The 25,849-nt window shown below is 49.9% G+C and overlaps 1 protein-coding gene across 1 annotated transcript in view; it reads left to right on the top strand.

Annotated features, from left to right (window-relative positions):
• Positions 1 to 23,218, top strand: part of LOC149326773 (uncharacterized) — a 35,884-nt gene extending 12,666 nt beyond the window's left edge. The window contains exons 3-9 of the mRNA XM_089564671.1: positions 8,967 to 9,283; positions 10,580 to 10,687; positions 11,196 to 11,415; positions 12,859 to 13,073; positions 15,088 to 15,229; positions 19,183 to 19,344; positions 22,822 to 23,218. Of these exons, the coding sequence (XP_089420797.1) occupies positions 8,967 to 9,283; positions 10,580 to 10,687; positions 11,196 to 11,415; positions 12,859 to 13,073; positions 15,088 to 15,229; positions 19,183 to 19,344; positions 22,822 to 23,196 (1,539 nt within the window). The 3' untranslated portion in view covers positions 23,197 to 23,218. The remainder of the gene's footprint in view (positions 1 to 8,966; positions 9,284 to 10,579; positions 10,688 to 11,195; positions 11,416 to 12,858; positions 13,074 to 15,087; positions 15,230 to 19,182; positions 19,345 to 22,821) is intronic.
• Positions 23,219 to 25,849: the final 2,631 nt, after the last annotated feature.

Here is a 25,849-nt window from a genome sequence, read left to right as displayed (position 1 = left end):
GTGGCGGGCACCTGACCAGCGGCCCCTTTGTTACCACTGCGGTGAGGCTGGTCATATCTTGCGGTGGTGCCCTTATCGCCGAGCTGGAATTCGTGGATTTCATTCACGAGTCCCCTGTCCGCTCAATGGCGAACGGCCCCGCGAAATTGAGGAGCACCTCTCAACGCGCCGGGATCACACTGATTTCCCTCGTCCTGACTACCGCCCACCAACCTCTACCCGCTATCGTTCGCCGAGTCCCCGTCCTTCGACAAGCCGTTTCAGCCGCTCACCGAGTCCTTGCCGGGGAAACTAGACCCAGCGGCCTGCGGAGGTAATGCCGCTGACAAGCGAACAGCCGAACATCCTCCATCGCGTTCCCGACCAGACGACGGCTATCAAACGAGGACACGTGACGATCACAGAGGATGTGCAGCTTCGGACTTACCGGTCGATATCGACGATTTAGCAGTTACGGCATTGGTTGATACGGGAGCGGACTATTCGGTTATGAGCAACGAGCTAGCAAAGGAACTGAGGAAAGTTTTAACCGCATGGACTTGGCCTCAGATTCGCACAGCTGGTGGGCACCTAATCACCCCTGTTGGCCGGTGTACGGGGAGAGTCACAATCGACGGATTTGTTTACGTTTGTGACTTTGTTGTTCTACCTCACTGTTCGCGCGATGCCATTCTCGGCCTGGACTTTTTACAGGCTAACGGCGCCGTTATCAATTTAAAAGAGCCGCGCGTGACGTTTTCGCCGACGCAAGCAATTGAAAGAGCCGACCCAGACGACTCCAGGATGCCCGCCCTGCGTATTGCTGCTGATGACGTGACGGTGCCTCCGCGGTGCAGCATGATGGTCCCCGTGCAAAGTGACTCGTCCGGTGATCGAGACGTTATGCCAGAGAGAAACGGTAGCCTTCTACTCGCGAAAGGAATCTGCGCTGCAAGAGGGCTTGTTCGCTTACGGGATCGCTCTGCGACACTCTTGATCACCAACTTCGGAACCGAGTTCCAGCCTATTGCGAAAGGAACGGCCGTCGCATACGTTGCCGACTTCGTTGAGCCCGCAGAATTATGTGCTCTGTAGTTACCGTCGCCGGACGGACGCGATGCAGCAGCCGTTCTGTCTACCGTGGACATTAATCCCGGCTTGTCGGTGGGTCAGAAGCAGCGCTTGTTAGAGCTCCTTCAAGATTTCGCAGAGTGCTTCGCCACAATATCAAAGGTAGGGCGCACCCCTGTAGCCAAACACCGCATCATCGTCAACGAGGAGACTAGCCCCATATAACAACACCCGTACAGAGTGTCGCCGATGGAACGGGAGGCTATACGATCCCAAGTGCAAGAAATGCTTGCAGACGACGTAGTACAGGCGTCCACGAGCCCCTGGGCTTCGCCTGTGGTATTGGTGAAGAAAAAAGATAACACCTTGCGATTCTGCGTCGATTATCGGAAGTTGAACCGTCTCACGAAACGTGACGTTTACCTCCTTCCACGTATCGACGACGCCTTGGATCTACTGCGTGACGCTACATATTTTTCTTCACTCGACCTTAAGAATGGCTACTGGCAGATCGAAGTGGACGAAAGGGACAGAGAGAAGACAGCGTTCGTGACACCTGACGGCCTTTATGAATTCAAAGTGCTACCCTTCGGACTCTGTTCTCCGCCAGCAACCTTCCAACGCATGATGGATACCGTTCTTTCTGGGCTGAAATGGAAGACATGCCTAGTGTACCTTGATGATGTCATTTTTGCTCCTAGCTTCGAGGAACACCTCAACCGGCTGCGAATGGTGTTACAGGCGCTCCGTTCGGCACAGTTGACGATAAAGCCACAAAATTGTCACTTCGGTTTCGAAGAGCTCAGTTTTCTTGGTCACGTGATAAGCGCTGCCGGAGTCCGTCCTGACCCGGAGAAGACTGCCGCTGTGGCACATTTCCCGCGCCCAACCGACAAAAAATCCGTTCGTAGGTTTCTGGGCCTCTGTGCCTATTACAGACGTTTCGTTGAAAACTTTTCCACAATTCCCGTGCCCCTTACAATGCTTACTAGAGACAATGTATCTTTTGTGTGGCATGATGATCAGGAAGCTGCCTTCAACGAGCTACGCAGCCGCCTACAAACTGACCCAATACTCGCCCATTTTGATGAACGAGCTGCCACTGAAATTCATACTGACGCCAGCAATGTTGGCCTCGGCGCTATTCTCGTTCAGTGGCAGGACGGCAACGAGAAAGTCATAGCGTACGCCAGCCGCTACCTCTCGAAAGCAGAGGCAAACTACTCTACCACAGAGAAGGAATGCCTTGCGGTAGTGTGGGCGATTAGCAAGTCCCGACCATATCTCTATGGTCGCCCGTTTCGAGCTGTAAGTGACCATCATTCGTTATGCTGGCTAGCCAACCTCGAAGACCCTTCGGGACGGCTTGCGAGATGGAGCCTTCGGCTCCAGGAATACGACATCACGGTAGTGTACAAGTGCGGCCGTAAGCACAATGACGCCGATTGTTTGTCACGTGCACCGGCCGACGTTGCTCCGGCCGAAACGGAGGACGACTTCCCGTTTTTTGCTCTCGTCACGTCGTCCGATATGGCCCGGCGTCAACGGGCTGACTCAGAGTTACGTCCGCTCATCGAGCATCTGGAGGGCCTTAACGTCACTGTTCCGCGGCTTTTCGTTCGAGGTTTGGGTTCCTGCAGTCTCCGAGATGGCGTCCTTTACAAGAGGAACTTCGCCCATAACACGGAAACCTTTCTTCTGGTTGTGCCATCCGAACTCCGTCCAGAAATCTTGCACGCCTGCCACGACGAGCCATCGGCTGGCCATTTGGGTGTTACGCGGACGTTTGCCCGCATTCGTGCGAAGTATTACTGGCCAAAGTTGCTCTCATCATTCCAGCAATATGTGAGGACCTGCCGTGACTGCCAGCGACGAAAGACACCACCAGTTAAACCCGCAGGGCTTCTCCAGCCCATCTCACCGCCTACAACACCTTTCCAATAAGTGGGCATGGACTTGCTGGGCTCATTCCCATTGTCTTCCTCTGGGAACAAATGGATTGTTGTGGTGACGGACTACTTAACGCGGTACGCCGAGGCACAGGTGCTCCCCCACGCTAGTGCTGCAGAAGTGGCTCAGTTTTTTATGACATCGATCGACTTGCGTCACGGTGCGCCATCAGTCGTCATCACGGACCGTGGAACCGCCTTTACGGCGGCATTAATGCAATCTCTCTTCGAACTCACCCACACCAGTCACAGGGAAACAACAACCTATCATCCCCAAACAAACGGCTTGACTGAACGCCTCAACCGGACGCTTGCAGATATGCCTGCTATGTATGTCGACGTTGAGCATGGCACGTGGGACGAAGTTCTTCCTTATGCAACCTTCGCCTACAATACGGCAGAACAGGAGACTACCCGTCTTACACCTTTCCAGCTGGTCTACGGACGGTGTGTCACTACCATGCTGGATGCTATGCTACCCGCTGCTCACGACGACGGAGACATCGGCCCCTAGGCTGATGTTGACACATTCGTCCAGCGGGCTGAAGAAGCCCGCCAACTCGCAAGGTGCCGGATTCGACATCAACAACAACTCGGCGCTGGTCGCTACAACCTCCGACACCGATGCGTTCGTTACGAGCCCGGTGATTCTGTGTGGGTGTGGACACCTGTGCGCCGCCGCGGACTCTCCGAAAAGCTCCTCCGACGCTACTTCGGTCCGTATGAGGTGGTTCGTCGTATAAGTGATGTCAGATACGAAGTTGTTCCGCGGGACACGACCTCCTTACCACGTCGGCGCCATCCGACCGAGACTGACTGTCCACGTGGTGCGCATGAAGCCCTACCATTACATGCTGCAACCCGCCGCTTTACCGGCTTAACAGCTCTCTGTGTTCTCTGCCCTCCGCCATCTATACCGAACATTACCTTTGCCGTACGTGTTCGTTTCCGGCGTCGGGCCGCCGCTTTGATGGAGGGGGTATTGGCGCGTGCTCATGGGAGCGCGCCGACGATGAAGACGAAGTGTGCGTGTGCCGGTGGACGAAGACGAAGTGGGTGTGTGGTTCGGACAGCCATCTTGTGAGTTCTCTGCTGTGCGCTGAACTTCGCTGAAACTGTGATCTGTGCCGGTCCTGTCTTCGTTACAATATGTAATATAAATTTTACATTATTATATTTATATTATAATGTGTTTATTTCATCTACTTAAAAATCTGTTACCAAGTAGCCCAAACCAAGATCCTGTTTCACCTCATCGCACAATAATAAAAACATACATGGGCCTGATGTAGGACACACATTTATGAAAGCGGTGGGCGCAGCCTCGTCCCATATGCGTGTCAATAGCCTCAACCAATCAGAGCTTAAGTAGTACATAGGCGGCGCGATCTGAAGATCGTCGGCTGCCTTCCGCATCACGAGCTTTATGGTTCAGGCCAGCCTTTCCTAAGGCGGTCGTTGATTATGGGTTTCTTCGCCTCCGAGACACTGCGACGCCGAAGGAAGCTGCACTAACCGTGGAGAAATTACCTCACATTGACACCGCCATTCGTCGTCACCATTACAGGCGTCGGTGGAAGGATCTACTGGGGCGCGGGACAGACAATCGGCGTCAGAGTGCTTGCGCCCGGATTTGTACACGACAGTCATGTCGTATTCCTGGAGCCGCAGACTCCATCGGACGAGGCGAGCGGACGGGTCTTTGAGGCTTACGAGCCAGCATAACGCATGATGATCGGTCACCACCTTAAAATTTTTGCCGTAAAGGTACGGTCGGAATTTCGAAGTGGCCCAGACAATGGCAAGGCATTCCTTCTCGGTAGCGGAATAGTTTGATTCGGCTGGTGACAAACACCGACTTGCGTAAGCGATGACCCGTTCTTGACCTGCTTGGATCTGGACCAGGACAGCACCTAAGCCGATGTTGCTGGCATCAGTATGGAGCTCCGTGTCGGCGTTTACGTCGAAGTGAGCCAGAACGGGAGGCGCCTGCAGGAGGCTCTGAAGGCTGCGGAATGCATTTTCTTGCGCTGCTTCCCATCTGAAAGGCGTGTCCGGCCTTGTTAGGCGCGTCAGCGGCTCGGCAATGCGAGCAAAATCTTTCACGAAGCGACGATAATACGCGCACAATCCAAGAAAACGGCGGACAGCTTTCAGGTCTTGCGGCGGCGGAAAATGGGCAATAGCTGTTGTTTTTTCAGGATCGGGCTGAACACCGGCTTGATTCACAACGTGCCCTAAGAACTTCAGCTCTGTATACGCAAAGTGGCATTTCTCATTTTTGAGCGTGAGTCCAGAAGACCTTATTGCTTGTAGTACCAATTCGAGGCGGTGAAGATGCTCCTGGAAAGTCGGGGCGAAGACGACAACATCGTCAAGATAGACGAGACACGTCTGCCATTTTGAATCGGCAAGGACGGTATCCATGAGGCGTTGGAAAGTTGCCGGTGCAGAGCACAGTCCAAAGGGCATGGCCGTAAATTCATACAGGCCATCTGGAGTAATAAAAGCTGTTTTTTCACGGTCCCGCTCATCGACCTCAATTTGCCAGTAACCTGACTTGAGGTCAACCTGACATCTTACTGAGTGCTCTCAGCGCCTCCTGCCTCGCTGACCAACAATTCGCCGACCTCGAACTTCGAGATGTCATGGAATTTCTCAACGGCAGCAACACGACCGCCCCGCGCGTTTTCAGGCGCGTGTTGCCATCTTTATGCATCCGCAATGGTCTTCTGGTCAAGAAAAATTTCGCTCCAAACAATACACAACACCTAATCGTCGTACCGGCTAGCCTGCGCAATGAAATCCTCCAAGCCTCCCATGACGAACCCACTTCTGGACATTTGGGCATCGCCCGTACGCTAGCCCGAATCCAAGAGAATTACTACTGGCCTCGTCGCCGTGCTGATGTCACTCACTACGTCAGAACTTGCCGATCCTGTCAGCGTCGCAAGGTACCGTCAACCAAACAAGCTAGGTTCTTGATGCCCATTCGACCACCCTCAAGGCCCTTCGAACAAATAGGAATGGACATGCTGGGTCCGTTCTCACGTTCGAACTCTGGCAACAAATGGATAATTGTCGCGACGGACTACCTTACCCGCTATGCAGAAACGGCAGCTCTGCCCAGCGGCACCGCTTTAGAAGTCGCCAAGTTCTTCGTGCATCAGATCGTACTCCGCCATGGGGCACCTGAAGTGCTGATCACTGACAGAGGCCCTGCGTTCATGGCTGAGCTGCTGCAGGAGATCTTGGTTTACAGTCATACCGACCACCGCCGCACAACGTCGTACCACCCTCAGACGAACGGGTTGACTGAAAGACTGAACCGAACCCTTTCTGACATGATTTCCATGTACGTCGATATTGAACACAAAACGTGGGACGAAGTGCTTCCTTATATCACCTTCGCCTACAATACGGTCATGCAAGAAACAACGCAGATGTCCCCATTCCACCTCGTTTACGGCCGTGCAGTGACGACGATGCTCGACGCAATGTTACCACATCTGGACGACTCTAGCCTTCACACTGATACCTACACGTTCCTGGAACGCGCCGAAGCTGCTCGCCAGCTGGCCAAAGTTCGAATTCAGGACCAACAACTTCGAGATGCAGATCGCTACAATCGGCGCCGTCATGACGTCCATTATGCGCCTGGCGACCGTGTTTGGGTGTGGTTCCCCATTCGGCGACGAGGACTGAGCGAAAAACTGCTCCATCGCTACTTCGGACCATACCGCGTGGTCAGGTCATTGGGCGACCTCAACTACGAGGTCATTCCCGATGGATTTCAGAAGTCCCGACGCTCTCCATGCCCAGAAGTGGTTCACGTGGTCCGCCTGAAGCCTTATCACGAGCGGTAGCCTCGCCCACTAATCCACTTCATTCCTTCCGACCTCTCCACTCACTCCCAGCATCGGGACGATGCTTCTTTTTGCCGGGGAGTAATGACACCGCCATTCGTCGTCATCGCTCTCATGAAAACACGACCGCGCGGAATGCGCGCGAGCTCGCCTTGAGTAAAGAAAGAAGCCGAAGTGTGGGGTAAGCGAACGCTCGGCTTTAGGGCTGGTACCGACGTCCACTGCAGTCGCCTTCTAGGGATTGCGCGCGGGACAGACTAATCACCTACAATGAAATCACGCTACACTACAGAGAGGAAAGGCTCACATATCCACCACCACACCACACCCTCACGAAGGAACAACAGACTATATGGAGGCAACTCCAGTCCAGAACGTTTCCTTCACCGGCCTATCTGGCACTAATACACCCGAATCAATACAAGCCCGAATGCTCTCTTTGTGGGGCTCCGAGAGCAAACTTTGAACACATACTATTCATATGCCGAGAACTCCAACCACCATCTCGCTGGAACCTCACAGACCTAGACGGTTGGGAGATCGCGGTCTCTAGCTCCGAGCCGGCCTCACAGAAGAGGCTGGTGGAATGGGCGGAGAAGGTCGCCAGAAGTCATGGACTGATGGCCGCCAACCGGGATTAAGAACCAAGCCAACCAAACCTCCCCTACTTCCTTCCCTTACTTGGTTCATCAATAAAGTTTTTACCTACCTACCTACCTACCTTGACGTACCCAACCGTACTGAACCACGCGTGACAATATTATTAAGGCGGAAGCGTTTAATGCTTCATCGTTGTACGCAGGAGTTGTCGACAGAAATGTCACGCTTTTCAATTGGTCGAAATGACCGTGACGTCACAGTGCGCGAATTTCAAACGGGGCAATTGTACTGTGGCTAGTAACCATGCAATAAAATAAAGGGATGGTGTAGTGATGCTCCAGGTAAGTGGGACTGACTCTGTTTAACTTCTTAATTAACCATCATCATCATCATCAGCCTGACTACGCCAACTGCAGGGCAAAGGCCCCTCCCATGTCTCTTCAATTAACCCTGTCCTTCGCCAGCCGCGGCCACCATATTCCCGCAAATTTCTTAATCTCATCCGCCCACCTAATTTTCTGCCGCCCCCTGCTACGTTTGCCTTCTCTTGGAATCCACTCCGTTACCCTTAAGGACCAGCTGTTATCTTTCCTTCGCATTACATGCCCTGCCCAAGCCCACTTATTCCTCTTGATTTCAACTAGGATATCATTAACGCGCGTTTTTTCTCTCACCCACTCCGCCCGCTTCCGATCTCTTAACGTTACACCTATCATTTTTCTTTCCATAGCTCGCTGCGTTTTCCTAAATTTAAGCTGAACGCTCTTTGTTAGCCTCCATGTTTCTGCCCCATAGGTGAGTATCGGTAAGATACACCTGTTATATAATTCTCTCTTGAGGGATATTGGTAAACTGCCATTCATGATCTGAGATAACCTGCCATATGCGCTCCACCCCATTCTTATCCTTCTAGTTATTTCCCTCTCATGATCTGTATCAGCTGTCACTACCTGCCCTAAATAGACATATTCTTAAACCAATTATTCTAATTAACCTTTCTAGTCAGACAGATAAATAAATAAAACCGAGTAGGAAATTGGTCGCGTTGGGGAATTGATTCAGGGTCTCCGGAGTTCAAGATGTCACGCTAACCACTCCACCATGTGAGCTCGATGGTTTGGAATGAACAAAGGCGCGTATAGTGAATACGGTGTCTTCGTTCACTCCAATCTTCTTCCCTTTCCTTACGGCGAGGTTCAGGTGTCCACCGAGATATGCGTACAGATGCGTTTCCTTTCCTCAAAAACCAATTTACCGACGAGCAAGGCGTTCAGCCGAGTGGGCGATGGCGTTCTGTGGACTCCCCGGCAGCGTTGCAAGACGCTGTCGCGTTCCACACTCGGAGGCGAAGCTTCCACACATCAGTGACACAAGCAGCAACTCTGCGCTTAAGGCTTTCACTTTAGGTCAACAAAGTGCCCCCCTGAATTTTTTACTGTCGCAAAAGTGCACCTGCTCCGTAGGCTAAGCCATTGGCTGTATGTCGGGAACCGCGCTGCAGGCCGAAGTGTTTGGCCCCGAAGTCAAACCAGACGTACCGTGCGCCACGCCCACCTGCGAGTGGCTCAAAAAGGAGATGCACGGAGCTGCTGCTGCTGCTGGGCCCAGAGCCGTTGCCTGCGACGACTTCTACAGCCACGTGTGCGGAGGGCGCCCAGGAGGCCGAGCCCTCCATCGTCGCGCCTCCGAGGACCTGATGGTGGCCGTGGTGGACCACCTGCTGACGGTGCCTCTGAATGGCACGGCCCCCCCGCACCTGCGCATGCTGCGGAACTGCGTCGACGGTGAAGGAGAAGACATGGATCTGGCACACGCCTGGTCGGTAGAGCGGGTTTTACTACATTCGTAAATCTCAGTATGGTTTGGTTTGGTTTATGGGGTTTACGGGTTTTATTGCGAAAGCAATACCACTTGCACTTTCAGCCCGTCGCGTAGCGAGGCCGGTAGCTACCATAGTAGCATATTGGATTGGATTGGATTGTATAACCGATGCATCACCACAAGTCTAACCACAAGCACCACCACCAGCTACACTACCAGCTGAACCATAACGTAGCTACGGATATTGCTTTCGCAATTACCGGGCTTAACCAAGCTAAGCCACAGCAATTTTTATAACGTCCCAAAGCGACTCAGGCTATGAGAGACGCCGTAGTGAAGGGCTCCGGAAATTTCGACCACCTGGGGTTCTTTAACGTGCACTGACATCGCACAGTACACGGGCCTCTAGAATTTTGCCTCCATAGAAATTCGACCGCCGCGGCCAGGATCGGACCCGCGTCGTTTGGGTCAGCAGCCGAGCACCGTAACCACTAAGCCACCGCGGCGTATATGATATTAATATAATATAATACAACTTAATGCCCTCAGCATCAATTTTGAAATCGGCTGCAGTTTAGTACCTAAATTTAGTACTAAATTTAATTTAGTACCGAAATTTTAAATTCAAATTTTTCATATCGCAACCTCTGTACGAGACCGTACGAACATGTAAAGCTTTCCTAGGCATTGAATTTGTTTTTACCAAGTGCTCTCTTTGCCCCTGTGTAGTTTCTCCTCGCTGCAGGTGTTTTATGTTTAGCTACGCGAGTCATATTTTTTGTGCCGCGAACGCTACTTGGAAAACACCGTGACATCAAAACTGCCACTAATTTTTAGAGTGTATCTCGCCGCGGTGGCTCAGTGGTTATGGCGGTCGGCTGCTGACCCGAAAGACGCTCGTTCTATCTCGGCCGCGGCGCCCGAATTTCGATGAAGGCGAAAATCTGGAGGCCCGTGTGCTGTGCGATGTCAGTACATGTTAAATAACCCCAGGTGGTCGAAATTTACGGAGCCCTTCACTTCGGCGTTTCTCATAGCCTGAGTTGCTTTGGGACGTTAAACCCCAATAAACAAACAAAAAACAAATTTTAAAGTGTCTGCTGTGCAAGGCTTTTTGTCAGATGATTGAATTACGTCATGATGAATTACGTGCGGCGAGATGATACAATCACATTACCATTACTGCGACTGTTCTAGCCAGGGGAGTTTTTCGACACAGATATATTGTTATATATATATGGCGGGGAGTGCTGGAAGGAAGTCTGTTAAACCTGCTTCTTTGTTATTTTGCAGTGATCACAGCACATGGAGCAACGACCCAGATCTCCCCTGCCCAGATCACTATCCGCTCTTTCCTCGTACAGTGGCCGAGAATATGTTCAACGCAGACAATATCGAAAGGCAAGCACTACCGTGTTCTACTCTTCTAGAAGCGCCAGCTCATATTCGTCTGAGCTTGCTACATAACTATGGGGTATGGTGGGCTATGAGGAAATTTGCCTCGAGTGTCAGTGCCAGACCAAATTAAACCAGTGTCAGTTCCAGACCAAATTAGGCATTAAAACATCAGCAGAGTACTCGGCCGCAGTACGCCGCGCTGCGAAGCAGGCTGCCTGCTTCAACTAGCTACGCGGGCATCGGGCGCGAAATGGTGACTTTTGCCCATTTTTTTGTTCTACACGTAACTAAAGAAAGTCTATTCTCTCTCTCTCCCCCCTTCCGTTTCCGCTTTCATTTGTTTGGTAGAGTCGAAAGATGCGCACACTGGACTCCTACAGATGTGCAGGCAACGGCCATACACAAGCGGAGACGGCCGTGCGGCGAATTTCGAGAAAATTCACAATGACACTCTAGGGAAGAGCAGAAGCGAATTTGCGTGAGAAAATGTTTTTTATGGTTTGAAATGCAGCTCTCTCCAGGGCCTGGACGCTCCCACGAACCTGGAGCGGGAAGACCGCAAGATTCCGCTCACGACAAGCAGGGTGCAATCCTTCTGCCGCTGGCTGGCGGATTCCGCACGCTGCCACTTGCGCCAACTGGCTGGGAACGTGTCCATCAACGACGACGTTACCAGGCGTTACCAGAAATTCTGGAACGAACTATTTTTTTCATCAATCCACTTATCGCAGGTGACGAAGGCATCATCTCTGTGTTGTCCATTCATGTTCCATTATACCGTTAATCTTGGTGTTAGCCTGCTGAGTGCATTACATGAAATGCGCTGCCATCGAAATCGCATACATCTCCTAGCAGTTCTTGCGCTGCTTCGCTGCGGCTGGGCAGAGGTCGTTTCTGGCGGAGGTTTACACGCGACGACTTTCACTTGGGACGACAGGCGCAGGAAAGTGGTCCACGGGCACCTAAGTCAGTACGTCCCCAGACCTACAAGGCAAGGGCTCGATGGAGGCGCAGAGGCGGTTGGGTGGCGCCACGTGTCGCGTACGGGAAGCAGCTGCGAAAAGTGCATGATCTCCTGGAATGCAACAACTACCGCATTGGTTAGCTAAGAAATAGAAGCTTGTGGGGTTTTCATTGGGGGAGATAAACACGTTCTCCCCGCTTAACCGGGGCTGACCCAGTTCAACACCGCCGGAACCCACCCCGTGATCACGTACGCTACCGAGCGCTCGCCGACCACGGCGGGCCTTGCTCTGCGGGAACAAAGGAACGACACACTGGCTGACACAAACAGGGCATTTATTGCTATAACAACAATAACACCAGCTAGCAACAAAATACACTGAGGAATCGAGGACGTCCTACTCACCAGCATGGTTACGAGCGAATGTTCACCCACGCTAGGGCAAGGGAAAACTCCGAGGCCGGACGGGACAGGCTGCCGGGAGCACGTTGCGACGAAAAGGCGCCCGCCGGCGAAGAGCGGAGCCGCGCGCGACACGTCCGCGTGCTTCCCGGTGCCGAGCAGAAGAGAACCATCTCTCCCCCGCGCGCGAGCAGCAAACGTGCCATCCGTGGCGCTGGTGTCTCGGCGACGCGAGCGCCCTCCCCTGTTAGTTAAAGTAACAAAACTAAGGACAGTGCATTGCGGGGAGCTAACCACATTTGGGGTGCATTGCGGGAAAGCGAACCACAGGGGACGAGTGCGTCCCCACAAGCTTTAGCCTCGCACTGGGCGGATATCTTTAGTCGGCGGGAGCACAAAAAAAAATATTCGGCAATATCAGTACATATACTATAGGGGACAACAGTGGTAAACAGCACGTGGCGGGAGCCGGAGCAACGTGTGTTGCAACGCCACCTACAGGCGGCATCTGGGATCGAGACAACCAATGCGTCACCTTTATTAACAGCAGGCATGTCGCTTGGCTCGTTTCAGTGTTTCTTGCTTTAGCTCGCCAAAATGCCGCAGTTTTCCGTTGCCCCGGCTCCCGCCACGTGGAGTATACCACTTTTTTCCCCGATAGTACATTCGTGAGTGTCATCGTATGTGTCAGCGCGAACATTTTGAACGTTCGGCATAATGCTGCCCGCATTGGACTTCGCGTGCAGTGCCATGTTCAAAATTGCAGCACATGCGTAGGGGCCTTTAAGACATGACAACCATTCAACAGGAAGACACCCCTTTCTTCGAACTGGTGGGAGGCAGAGAAGCAGCTCGGAAGCGTGGCTGCGCCCAAATACACGAGGCCCTGTTCAGAGAAGAGAGCGCCAAGGCAGCCACCGCGGTCTTGGACCGGCTGACCGGCGGCGTTCGGGAGACTATCTCGGAGCTCATGGAAAATGCGCAGTACATGCTCAGTCAGCGGGTGCCTTACTGGCTCTCCCGGTGAGCAGTCTCTTCGTGAAACTCGATATACTGCTATCGCGTCAATACTTCTTATCAGGAACCAAAGTTCGCTTTTTCTCTTCGTTTCGGCCTCTTTCATGCCGCCTTTGTCAATTGCGGCCTTCCCATTCAATTTTTTTTACTGCTGCAAGGCAACTACTAAATTTTGTTAACCCTATCGTGTGATCAAAGCGTTTTTATGTGTATATTTTTGGGTTTTAACACAAAGTAAACGATGAATGATTGTCAGAAGGTGCCTTTTTTGCAGTCTTTCCTACCTTCATACTTCTCGCACCGCGCCCTTGTACTACGCAACAGATGCTTTTTTTTATACTGGCAATATGTGACCCTTCCCGCATTTCTTCATCGCATCTGCACCCGACCTGCCTCCGTTCTCCATTCCACCACTCCCTGTGATGGCCACATTAATCAGACGGTCGCAAGATGACTTATTCCCACGTTCACACTCGCATTATCCTCACATACAAATATCTTGAATCACACCTGTCAGACCATATTACGGGGTCAACGCACACCTACCACATCACTGCAGCACCTAGCCAATCCCTTGGCTAGCTTCAATGCACAACGAAGTTTGCCCCAGCACGTGTAAAATTACTAGCCTTCACACATTAATACGCCCAAAATTAGAATATGCAGCCGCCATTTGAAACCCATATCAGGAATAGCTCTCTGAGAGCATAGAAACTATTCAAGATCACGCTTTACATTTCTTCATTCGGATTATTCAACGTACACAAGTGTAACCGACCTGAAGAACCGATCCTGCTTGCCGTTATTGAAGCACAGTCGAAAACTAGCCAGTTTAGCTCTCTTTCATCGTTTATACTATTTACTTCCGTTAAGCATGTAGTACCTCGCAAAACACTCCCTGTTTTCAGCTCGTCACAAAAGCAGTCAACAGGTGTCATACGCTTGCCCAAAAACACAAACATTTAAGCAGTCTTTCTTCATCCGAACAGCTAAAGATTGGAACGGCCTTCCCAATGCCGCTGTAGTAATAGAAGACATCCTTGCATTAAAAGATAAGCCTAAATCTTTAGACGTATTTCAGGTTTTCGTGTACCTTTCCCCTCTAACGTTGATCTATGGCACTTCGTTTTACTATGCGGCTTTTTTTGTTCTCAAATCCGTTATTGAATTGTTACCGACCACTCAGCGCTTCTTCCTGTCTTATTGTTTTGTTTTTTCTTTTCTATTTAAAATATTTTAGTGTGTGTATTTTGATTTTGTCAGCTGTTTGCCTGTTTCATTTGTATTTTGAACCTTGATGTTGACGTTGTACAGACTATGTTTTTTGTTGATATTTCTGTGCAACCCACCCTTCATGTAATGCCCTTTTTTGGGGGTCTTTGAGGCACCAAAATAAATAAATGTAATAAACATCCCGCGTTTCTTACACTGACCTTAGGAACACCCGTTCTGGCACATGCGAAGTGCGGAAACTAGGACGAAAACGACGCAAAGAAGTCACAGTTCCCTGTACCGCCAGTATTGCGCCTACAGTGTCTAGCACACAGTGGTTTGTCTTTCCAGAAGCGCTATAACATAGCTTCACCACGGAAAGGGAAAATACATACGCAGTGGTCGTAGTACCACCACTATCACGTTGACTGCCTGCCTTGTGCAATTGGCCTGTCTCTGAACACAGTGGAGGGAAGCCAACAACTACCGAAATCAAGCAGCATAGGGGATCTTGTGTTTCTTTATATAATTTGTGGCGTTCATGAACGAAAGATTAAAAGGGTAATTATCTCTAACGATATTTGATTAGAAAGCAGAAAAAACAGCAACATGCCGCCAGTGGTATCCGAACCCCCGACCTTCGAATTTCGAGTCCGGTGCTCTACCAACGGATCTACGCCGACGTCTGTGCAATCTTCTGCTTTCGGGGTACTTACGAGTAGTGTAAGCGAACCTTGAGAGTGTTCACCAGCGCCATCCTCGGTGGACGTAGCCTCTGAACAGTGCGAACAAAACTGTCTGCATCCAGGCACGAGGAAGGAGAGAGTCCCCGCCTCCAAGAAAAGCGGAGGCCGGCATACCTCGCCGAGCTGAACGCAGTCCAAGTTGAACTTGCTGGGCAGACTGAGCCATCGGAAGGCGACTACGGGACGTCCATATACTCCTCGAAGGTACGTTGCCAATCTGTAACCGGATGCACTAATACGTAGCCTACCGAACAACAAATGAGTCAGCATTTGCCGCCACCGAAATAATTTGGCTATATAAAATGCACAGCGACACGAATATGCAAGAAAAATAAGTTTGACACAGCGCACACATGCAATGGCGAGCACTTTGTTGCGTATGCCCGTTAGCGCTGTTGGAAACGTAGGCACCCAAAACCATGTAGACTTGGAAAGTGCAAAATATTGCAGATGTTAGTTCTTATCACTATAGAATAGACTGCCCAGTGCCGGCGATACTGAAAACGAGGCTGCTTTGGAAATGATTTGGAATGTTTAAAGTAAACAGCGTTGGTTAGAAGTCCATCAGCACTCTTTTACTACACGGCCAATATTCATCCAAGAAATTTGTCGTTCGTATTCATTCGGATTGATAATCTGATATTTTGATTTTAATTCATTACTTCTCCTACTAAAAATTGCTGCCAAAGTGTTTAGTGGAAATTCCCGGCGATTATTTTTGTCGGTCTTCTTCATACCGCTTTGCGCGTCATATGATGTAACTAGGCAGCCTAAATACACTCTTTTATTACTCGCCGCGGTGGCTCAGTGGTTAAGGCGCTCGTCTACCGAGCCGGAGTACCCGGGTTCGAACCTGACCGCGGTGGCCGCGTTTCGATGGAGGCGGAACGCAAAAGGCGCCCGTGTGCTGTGCGATGTCAGCGCACGTTAAAGATCCCCAGGTAGTCAAAATTATTCCGGAGTTCTCCACTACGGCACCTTCCTCTTCCTTTCTTCTCTCACTCCCACCTTCCTCCTTTCCATTACGGCGCGGTTCAGATGCCCACCGAGATATGTGAGACAGATACTTCGCCATTTCCTTCCCTCAAATACCCATTTTTTTACTCTTTCATTACCCGGCCAATAACCAGCCCAGAAATTTAGCGCTTCTATTCATTCTGTTTGATAATCTAACATTTTCGTTTTGTTGCGAAAGCAGCACTAAGCCCACTGCTTCGCCTCTTCAGCGTGGCCGCACTTTCGCCGGTGCGGCGACTACACTAATGACCTTGAGTCGTCGCCTAGCAACCGCAGCAGCTGCCGCCGCCGGCGCTCGCTTTGCCAGATGGCGCCGCCGTCGCCAGTTCTGCGTAGTAGAGGGGGAGGAGGTGTCGTTTCGATGGTATAATACTGTTTGCCTCAGTGGGTATTCTTCGTGCATAAACAATAGAGCGTAGCCAAAATGCCTAATTAGTCACGGGTGACCCCAGTAATTAGTCATTAATTAGTAATTGGTAAGTACATAGTAATTAGTCATTAATTATGCGTGACGTCATTCAGTGGTGACGTCACCAGTGCCACAGAGGCAGTCAAAGTGGTGCTGAAAACGCCTTCGCCTCTACACACTTTAGACAGTGAAAGTGATCCCTGAATTTTCTTTTTGTGTAATAGCTGCAAGAGCCAGAAGATTTTAAAAAGCCTCAAGCTACACATTCCACAACTAGTTTTGCGCAAGCAACAGTTGGTATAAGCGGAAATGCAGCTACCGGTGCCGGTAAAGCTTGCGCTTTCGTCGGCTTACCGAGTGCATACAGTTATCAACAAATGTTCGCGGCAAGCTGCTTCGCGGGAACAATTTCCTCGCGGTCAATGAAGTGCATGCATGCATGAAGTGACACACGTGCTCTATGCTGTGAACAATTACTAACTACTAACTATCTAGTCAAGCCTTCTCTTGGAATCCACTCTGTTGCCCTTAAGGACCAGCGGTAATCTTGCCTTCGCATTACATGCCCTGCCCAAGCCCACTTTCTGCTTCTTAATCCTCCAGGCCACTGTGTATGTGAGCGCCGGCTGTCTCGCGCTTGGGCGGCAGTCTTTATCTCTCTTAGCGGTCATTTTATTTACACAGGTTTAAATTCTTCACTTGAAAGGTGTTCTATGTGTATTACGTAGCCCAGATTTAACTTTTTCATCAATGGTTTTGTTCCGTAACTTCAGCGTTTACTCCCATTTTTATTTATATTTTTAATTTTTGTGCAATTACCAGGGCCTGCGTAGCGAATCCTGACCCCCACTCCTCATCTGTGAGTAGAGAAAGAGGACTGGTACCAGCGCACTGCACGAGACAGGCGACCCGGCTGATTGTGGCTGGCCAGACTTTGTGATCTTTCCGCTCTCCTCCCCCCATGGTCCTGCGTGGAATAACATTCTCCTTTTCTTGTGTGCAGGCCTCTTCCGAGCAGTTAAAAATTGGCAGTGGCTTAGCTCTGGTTAAGCCTGGATATACAAGCGAAAAGCTGCAGTTATGCTTGGTTTGACGTCATGGCTGTCGCAGTTGGCGCACAATGCACTGGTAGCACCACGATAACGGTGAAGGCATTCGGCCGTACACGCACTGCCTGTACGGAGGCGGAGGAGGAGACGCGTGTGTAGTGAATACGGTGCTGTATTAGAAGGTTGCTTTAGAGACATGTACTGTGGTGCTCATTCTTCTCGGGTGTACACCAAGATATGAGAGACAGGCATTTCCTTTCCTTAAAACCAATTTTCATTTCATCTCATTTTCGTTAAGGCCCTTACGGCGCGGTTCGGGTGTCCACCGAGATATGAGTGTTTCCTGGCGCACTGTTTGTCTTTTATTTATTTTTTAATTGTGCCGCGTGTGACGTCACTCAGTTTCGCGCATGCGCACCTGTGGCAAATCTTGGTTCCGACGGCTGACGCGAAGCGCGGCTGTGGTGCAGGTAGTGAAGCTTTTCGCTTAACAATTTCCCGAAATGCGTCAAGGACCCCAAAGCATCGTCGAAATTGGCTTGCACCAGATATGATGAATATATAAATAGGCGTTTTTAATGCCCTGAGACGTATGTATTGAAATGGAAATACTTGGTGCTGGTTTCGCAATTTTAAATTTTATGCCTCTCTCGCAGTCGAACCAAGGCTATAGCCCGTGTTGTATCATCGCGCAGAAGTGCATCGAGGACAGTTACCCTCAAAACGATAATGTAGTCTTTCTTTTTGGCCTTCAGCCGCCGCGGTGACTCAGTGGTTATGGTGCTCGGCTGCTGCCCCAAAAGACGCGGGTTCGATCCCGGCCGCGGCGGTTGAATTTCTTTGGAGGAGAATTTCTAGAGGCTCGTGTACTGTGCGATGTCAGTGCACGTTAAAGAACCACAGGTGGTCGAAATTTCCGGAGTCCTCCACTACGGCGTCTCTCATAGCCTTAGTCGCTTTGGGACGTTAAACCCCATAAACCAAACCAAACCAAACCAAACTTTTTTGGCCTTCATTATTTTATGACAGTTACTAAGCGTGTGTCGCAAGAAGGCAGTTGTTAAGATTGAGGGGAAGGTGCGCCGTTAGCAGTTCGCATTGTTCTATGCACTGTTTCGTACAGTTCCTGCACTCCAGCCGTGTTCAAAACCGGTCGGTAAGTCAGCCTACTGTTGTTAATCAATTGGTAAATTGGTTTTTCAGGAAAGGAAATGGCGCAGTATCTGTCTCACATATCTCGGCGGACACCTGAACCGCGCCGTAAGGGAAGAGAGGAAAGTGGGAGTGAAAGAAGAAAGAGAGAAACAGGTGCCCTAGTGGAGGTCTCCGGAATAATTTCGACCACCTGGGGATCTTTAACGTGCACTGACATCGCACAGCAAACGGGCGCCTCTTGTGTTTCGCCTCCACCGAAACGCGGCCGCCGCGATCTGTTGTTATTCGTTATTCTTCTGTGAATCCCCCGCTTTGATTACTCTTCGACGAGCGCTTTCAGTTCCAGGATGTTACAACAACGCAGCCCTTGGACCACATAGCCGCGTAAATGTGTAAAAGCCGTTGTCAACGTAAATGTGTAGCAGAGCCGAAGGTAGCGTGCACTCCTTACGATGAATGGCGTCTAATATTACATTCTGGCAAAGGCGTATGCCTCAATAACGGTGCGTTTGGCGACACCCCAACAGGTCCGCTACGACCCCACCCGGAACGTCCTGGTTGTCCCGCATGGTCTGATGGCGCTGCTGACCGCCGACATGCGGGTGGTGGAGTCCGCCATGTCGGTCCTCCTGTCTGCGCCACTCGTACACGCTCTTCTGCCGCGGCCTAACGGGCCCTACACCTGGAAGGTAATCCGTTCGAGAAAAAATTATTCATACTTGATCAGGACATCTACATTGCAAATTGAAACGTCCTCCTTAGTATCGCAGTACTAGCTTTCACTACAAACACGGGGGTTCTCTGAGATTTGCTCAAGTTTCACTCGTAGGATACTGGCGGCGCTATTATCGTTGTCAACTACGCTGGAATTTCCTTTACTGCACTGCAAAAGACAGTGGTGTCACTGAAAAGCATTGGAAACAGCGTTGCATCCTCGAGTTCAGTAGCATGCTGCTAACCACCGGCAGTTCAAAAGCGGAAAAGCTTTTTGTAAAAAGAAGCACTATTTTATTGGTGCTTATTGCAAGGGCATATTATTTTCTGTTTTGAGGTGAACGAGGACCTGTTATTTAGCCTTCGTGATCCACTGAGCAGTGCCTCATAAATCAGTGTTTGGCCAATACGTTGCTGCCGAAATCTGAACGCTATAGCCAAGGCTTTCGTCCGCAGAATAATATGTCTCCTTGAAGATGCTGAGACACAGCAGGGCCTTTCAAAATATACGCGCCTCTTTCACCGATACCTACGTAATGCACGAAGCACCAAGCGTACGGGTGCCCCAGTAAAACGAGCAGACCAAAATGAATGAAACGCATGAAGGAAGTGATAACTAAGCAAAGAAAGTCGCAGCAAAAAAAAAATTGTTAACGTGTTAGTAATTTCAAACAGACATAAATGCGATAGCGTCCGAGGACATCGTGTGCCGTCTCTCGGTACTGCGGCGTAGTCCGTCCGAGCTCGTAATCCTCTGTAGCAGGAAAAGACGGGCGTGTTGGTGGTTCGAACTAGAATGCATAAGCATCATCATCATCCTCCTGAAGCCGCTGCGGTCGCTTAGTGGTTAGAGTGCTCGGCCACTGACCCGAAAGATGAGGGATAGATCCCAGCCGCGGCGGTCATATTTCGATGGAGGCGAAATGCTAGAGGCCCGTGTACAGTGCGATGTCAGTGCACATTAAAGAACCGCAGAGGGTCGAAATTATCCGAAGCTCTCCACTACGGCGTTACTCACACCGAGAGTCGCTTTGCGACATTAAACGGCATAACATCAAACTAAACCATCAGCCTGACTACGCTCACTGCAGAGCAAAGGCCTCTCCCATAGCTCTCCAATTAACCTTGTTCTGTGCCCGCAGCGACCCCCCATCTCCACGAACTTATTAATCTGATCCGCCCATTTAACTTTCTGCTGCCGCCTTCTACGCTTGCCTTCTCTCAGAATTCAGTCCGTTACCGCGCAACCAGAAAGAAGTACGGAGAAAAAAAAAACAGGACAGAGCGCATTTTGTCGTGGTTGTTTCCTTCCTACGCACCTTTTTGGGTTTGAACGGTTCCAGTATGGCTACACGTAGTTCCGGCAGCTGCCGCATACCGGTGACACTGCGACTCATTGGTGAAACATAGGGCATTATTGGGGTACAAAAAACATGAAGTGCTCTGAGGTATTTGAAAAGGAATAATGGTGCCAGGGCTTACTTTCGGGAGTGCCGTTTCGTGCTTAAGGGAGACCTTGAATCGAGATTAGAAGTAAATCAGAGGCCTGTCAGAATATCTGCACTAGGTGGCCACGGCAAGACCACAAGCGAGGCAGTACAAGGGTATATGGGCTGGGCATCGTTCGAGCACTGAAAACTCAGAGTAAAATACTATATGAAGAAAGTGTGAGGAAACTGGATGATAACAGGTGAGCAGCTAAGGTATTTAAATATTTATACAGAAAGAACGTTGTCTCACAATGGCGGAAAACAACTAGGAAACTAGCCAGTAAGTATGCTGGAGAAAGAAGGAGGATTAAACAACAGGTAAAATGCGAGGATGGTAAAAATTGGATTAATTCAAAGGAAAACAACCATAGTGTAGAACTATATCGCGATTGGGAACGGCATACCAGGAAGCAATCATTCTATGATAACTCAAGAGGCAGCGCCCTACTCTTTGAAGTTAGGTCAGGGTGTTTTAGAGCGGGCAGCTTAAGGAAGAAATTTAACCAAGATGACACATGTGCTATGTGTGGTAAATCTTTACAAGGATTTGAACATCTCACGCTGGAATGTGATGGTGTTCATTAGGATATCGATGCAGGCAGAGTCGCTCTCCTTGAGGCCCTAGGGTTTAGAGATTACAGTTGTCATGTGAATCTGCGGTGTAAGCTAGCGAAAAGCGATTGGAAGATTGGTGGTTCATAATTTTTCCAACAGCGCTACACAACGAGGACAACGAGCAAAGAGTGATAAAGAGTGAGCAAAGAGTGACACGTCTTTGCGTCACTCTTTGCTAGTTGTCCTTGTTGTGTAGCACTGTTCCAAAAATTATGAATCAGGGCTAACTCGCCCAGACTAACATTCTTCTGGTGGCTCAAAAGCAGAAAGGTGATATCAGGTTAGAAGTGTAGGGCGGAAAATGTGTTTAAAGAAAATGGCTAATACTTAGTCCAATTCATGAATTCTTTGCTACCTACCTGTGACCTCCATGAGTGCTGCAACATGTTCATGAATACATACAATTTTTTTTTATTTCATTTCTGATACTTGAATGTTTTCCTGGTCAGCGTGTATGTTTGCGTTTGTTTCCTTGTTTTCGTGTTTTGCTCTGTTTGCAATATAATTTAAATATGATTGTTCTGACTTGAAGTTACCAATGATGACTGACATTATTGTATTGTAATGCTGTACTGTACATGAGTTATCTTTCTTTTTACATGTGTGTGTGTGCTGGTAACGGATGCTGCCGCTGTGCTAAACTGGGTGCTGCGGGCCAGTCAAGCTGTCAATGGGCAGCTTTTTCTTGCAGCTCCCCTCCATCTGGAAATTTGTAGGTGGCAAAATAAACTGATTTGATTTGATTTTGTCCCTGTGTTAGTTGTTACTCCGTGTGTGCTGATGTCATAGAAGAGGGTCTGGCTGCAGGCATTTTTTCCTGCAGCGGTGTGCTGCGCACCTCTTGGCCTTAGTAATTCGCCGCAGTGGAAGCCGTGAAGTGGGGTAATTCGTAACTCTGCGTTGCACATTCACTGTGCGCCTCCTTCATTGGCTGACCTGATAGCACATGTTGTGATCTGGTTCAGAGGTCGTTTCGTGATTACTAGAAGCCATCAGGTGTACTATAAGCAACGAATGAAATGCGAACAAGAAAACTGAGGTGGCAACACAAAAACAACAACATATTAGCTCCTGGATTAGAAATACAAGCGAGGTTGAATAACACATCTAAAGAAGAGTCATCGCGCCTTCAAAATTAATATAGTATGAGCTAGTATAGAGCTCGCCCCGGCAAAGAGCCACGTATTTTGCAGTCCGTGGTTCGGTTGTCTTGTTCGCGTTTCATTTCTTGCTGATAGTACGTAACTTCCGTGTTTATCTTCTCTACTTTGTTACCCTAACCAAACGCACCCAGCGTTTGGTTAGGAATGTCAATATAGTGTTCATTTTGGGCTGTCGACCTCACAGGCTGCACACGACCAGCATCTTTCCTACGTCACGGAGTGCTTCCGGTCCGTGCACAATGCCACCCTGGACGTGGACGGCGACGCCGCGCTGCTGGAAGAGCTGGTCTACGAGTCGGCGCTCCTCGGCCCGCTGTTCGACGTGTACCGCAAGGCGTTCATGGAAGACTTCGACTTAAGCGTCTACCTCAGCGACAGCTACGACAACTGGCAACTCTTTTACGTCATCTGGACCATGAGCCACTGCGACGACCCGCGGGGCGGAGACGTTGTGAATGCTGCGTTGAGAAACTCAGTGCGCTTCACGCGCTGTTTTGACTGCGCAATGATGGACGCAATGTTCTCAAGAAGAAAGTGCAACTTCTGGGTGTACTGGTGACGGAATAACAGAAGTGGGTTGGTTGGACACGTTGCAAGTTTCCTTCAAGGTTCACCTTTTTTTTATTTTCATTTATACTGGCTTGGGCCCTATCTCTTCTTTCCATTCGGTTTTATCTTGGCAACGAGTGCCATAGCTTGGCCGCGAGTACCCATTTACTTAGGATATATTTACGTTTGGAGTCAGTGCATGTTTAGCGGTACAACACAGAGACCGTCATAGTCATTACAATGTATACGAGAATCCAGAAGGCGATCTTCGGTTCCATTTGGGCTATTGTTATCAAACATTACGTCCGGATCGTGTTAGTAATTTGCTGTCGGGGGGTACAGTAATTATATTTTATGAGTGGAGCGGCTCAAGGCGGGGATGCCGGGCTAAAAATAGACAGCCCAATTTAGCAACAGAGAATAAGCTTTGCACTCTTATTTCATCTGGACGGTGGTGGTAGAGGGGCTGTAGACGGATTCAGGGATGTCGGGAAAAAATGTCCGCACCACCGTCGGAGACACTATTGCTGAATGAGGTTTGGTGTTCATGTTCTTTCCACACAGGGCTCAAAAGCAAAGAAATGGTCATTGAGAAAAACTGCTGCACAAGAAAAATGCAGTTACCGAGCCAATGCAGATCTGGTGTCTTGCCTGTTTCCTGTGGCTATTCGGCTGTTTTGCACCTCCAACCTCTCTTTACTGCATTCGGCCAAGTTGAAGCCTCGTAGACACCTTGCGCCGTGGAGCCGTTACTTTTTATCTGAGCCGCTTAGTAATGTATCACACCATTAAAATGCATTACCGACTCCAGCAACTCCGGTTTCCAGCGGGTGATAATCCTCTGACAAAATCTGATAGCCCTTTGGCGACAGTCCAAATGCTGTCTGTCCCTACGCCAGCCCAATATACGATCTTGTTTACCTGTAGCCATACACAATTTCAGTTTCGGTGCCTGGTCACCGACTTCTTACTTTGCTGGCGGCGCCCCTTATGAGCCAAACCTAATAGCCATCACCGGCGCCTATGGGCACCACATTGGGCTGTGCGTACGGCTTTGGTGCAGCGGTTTCTGCGCTGTGCTTGTGAATGCTGCCTGGCAGCGTGGCGCTCTACGTTGTTCCCGAACTGAGCATACGGCTAGTTTTGTGTAAGTGAGCCAACAAACCCCATCATCCGAGTGAGATGTCAGTGCTGCATGGTGGAAGCGGCTGCAAGCAGAAGTAACGACCAGCAGGACGCTTCAGGACAGAGCTCCGCTTACTACCGAAATGTCTTTTTCATCATTTTTAAGGGGGAAGCCCTTAAATGCCTCATCGTTGTAAGCAGGAGCTGTCGAAAGAAATGTCACGGTTTTCAATTGGTCGAAATGGTCGTGACGTCACAGTGCGCGAATTTCAAACGGGGCCAATTGTACTTAGGCTAGTAACCATGCAACCAATTAAAGGGATGGTATAGTGATCCTCCAAGTAAGTGGCACTGAGTTCGGTTAATTAGGTAATTAACAAATCGGCCTAATTAACCTATCTAGTCAGACCAGATAAATAAAATCGAGTAGGAAATTGGTCGAGTTGGGGAATTGAACCTCGGTCTCCAGAGTGCTAGACGAGCACGCTAACCACTCCGCCATGCCAGCTCGTTGGTTTGGAATGAACAAAAGCGCGTCTAGTGAATACGGTGTCTTCGTTCACTTCCATCTTCCTTCCTTCCCTTACGGCGAGGTTCAGGTGTCCACCGAGATATGCGAGACAGATACATTTCCTTCCCTCAAAAACCAATTTACCTACGAGCAAGACGTAGAACCGAACGGGCGATGGCATTCTGTGGACTCTTTGGCAGCGTTGCAAAACAGTGTCGCGTTCCACTCTTAGAGGCGAAGCTTAACATGTTAGCCACACATGGGTGAGACAAACAACAACACCGCGCTTATGGCTTTCGCCTCACCGCACTTAAGGTTAAGAAAGTACCCGCCTGAATATTTGGGGCACATTTGCCGAGCTATGAATTGTAGCCGTAATTTGAACTGCGGACAAAACCACACAGTGAAGGAACCACATGCGCAGCTACTGATAACGCGATGCAGGCTTACTACGGCTCTGCGGAGTACATTTTCACCACACACCGCGTTTCGATAGAGGCGAAACGCAAGAGACGCCCGTGTGCTGTGCGATGTCAGCGCACGTTAAAGATCCCCAGGTGGTCGAAATTATTCCGGAGACCTCCACCACGGCACCTCTTTCTCTCTCTCTTCTTTCACTCCCACCTTCGTCCCTTCCGTTACGGCGCGGTTCAGGTGTCCGCCGAGATATGTGAGACAGATACTGCGCCATTTCCTTTCCTCAAAAACCAATTCACCACACAGTGATCATCCTGTTTTATGCGGCCTGTTTTATGTATATGTCTGCTGATGGTGCTTGTCGCCACTTAAAAGTGGGCTATGTTCATATTGCACGAAAAAATTTGAAGTTAATCTGGTAACATGACATGCTTATTGTTTTCCGTTGTTTATGAGTTTCCTTCCCGTCCCGATGGATGTAAACCATACGTCGTGCCTTTAACCTCCTGAGCTTTGACGTAGCGTTGGGCTCCTGATTTGCTTCGTCCATCACTGAGTACGGAACCAGCTCTGACGGGTATTTTCTGCATCTCGTGCTAATCGAAGTCTA

This window comes from Amblyomma mixtum, chromosome 10 (genome assembly GCF_055824585.1).
Source record: "Amblyomma mixtum isolate Tamu chromosome 10, ASM5582458v1, whole genome shotgun sequence".
Taxonomy (NCBI): domain Eukaryota; kingdom Metazoa; phylum Arthropoda; class Arachnida; order Ixodida; family Ixodidae; genus Amblyomma; species Amblyomma mixtum.
This window is presented reverse-complemented; position numbering and strand designations above follow the sequence as displayed.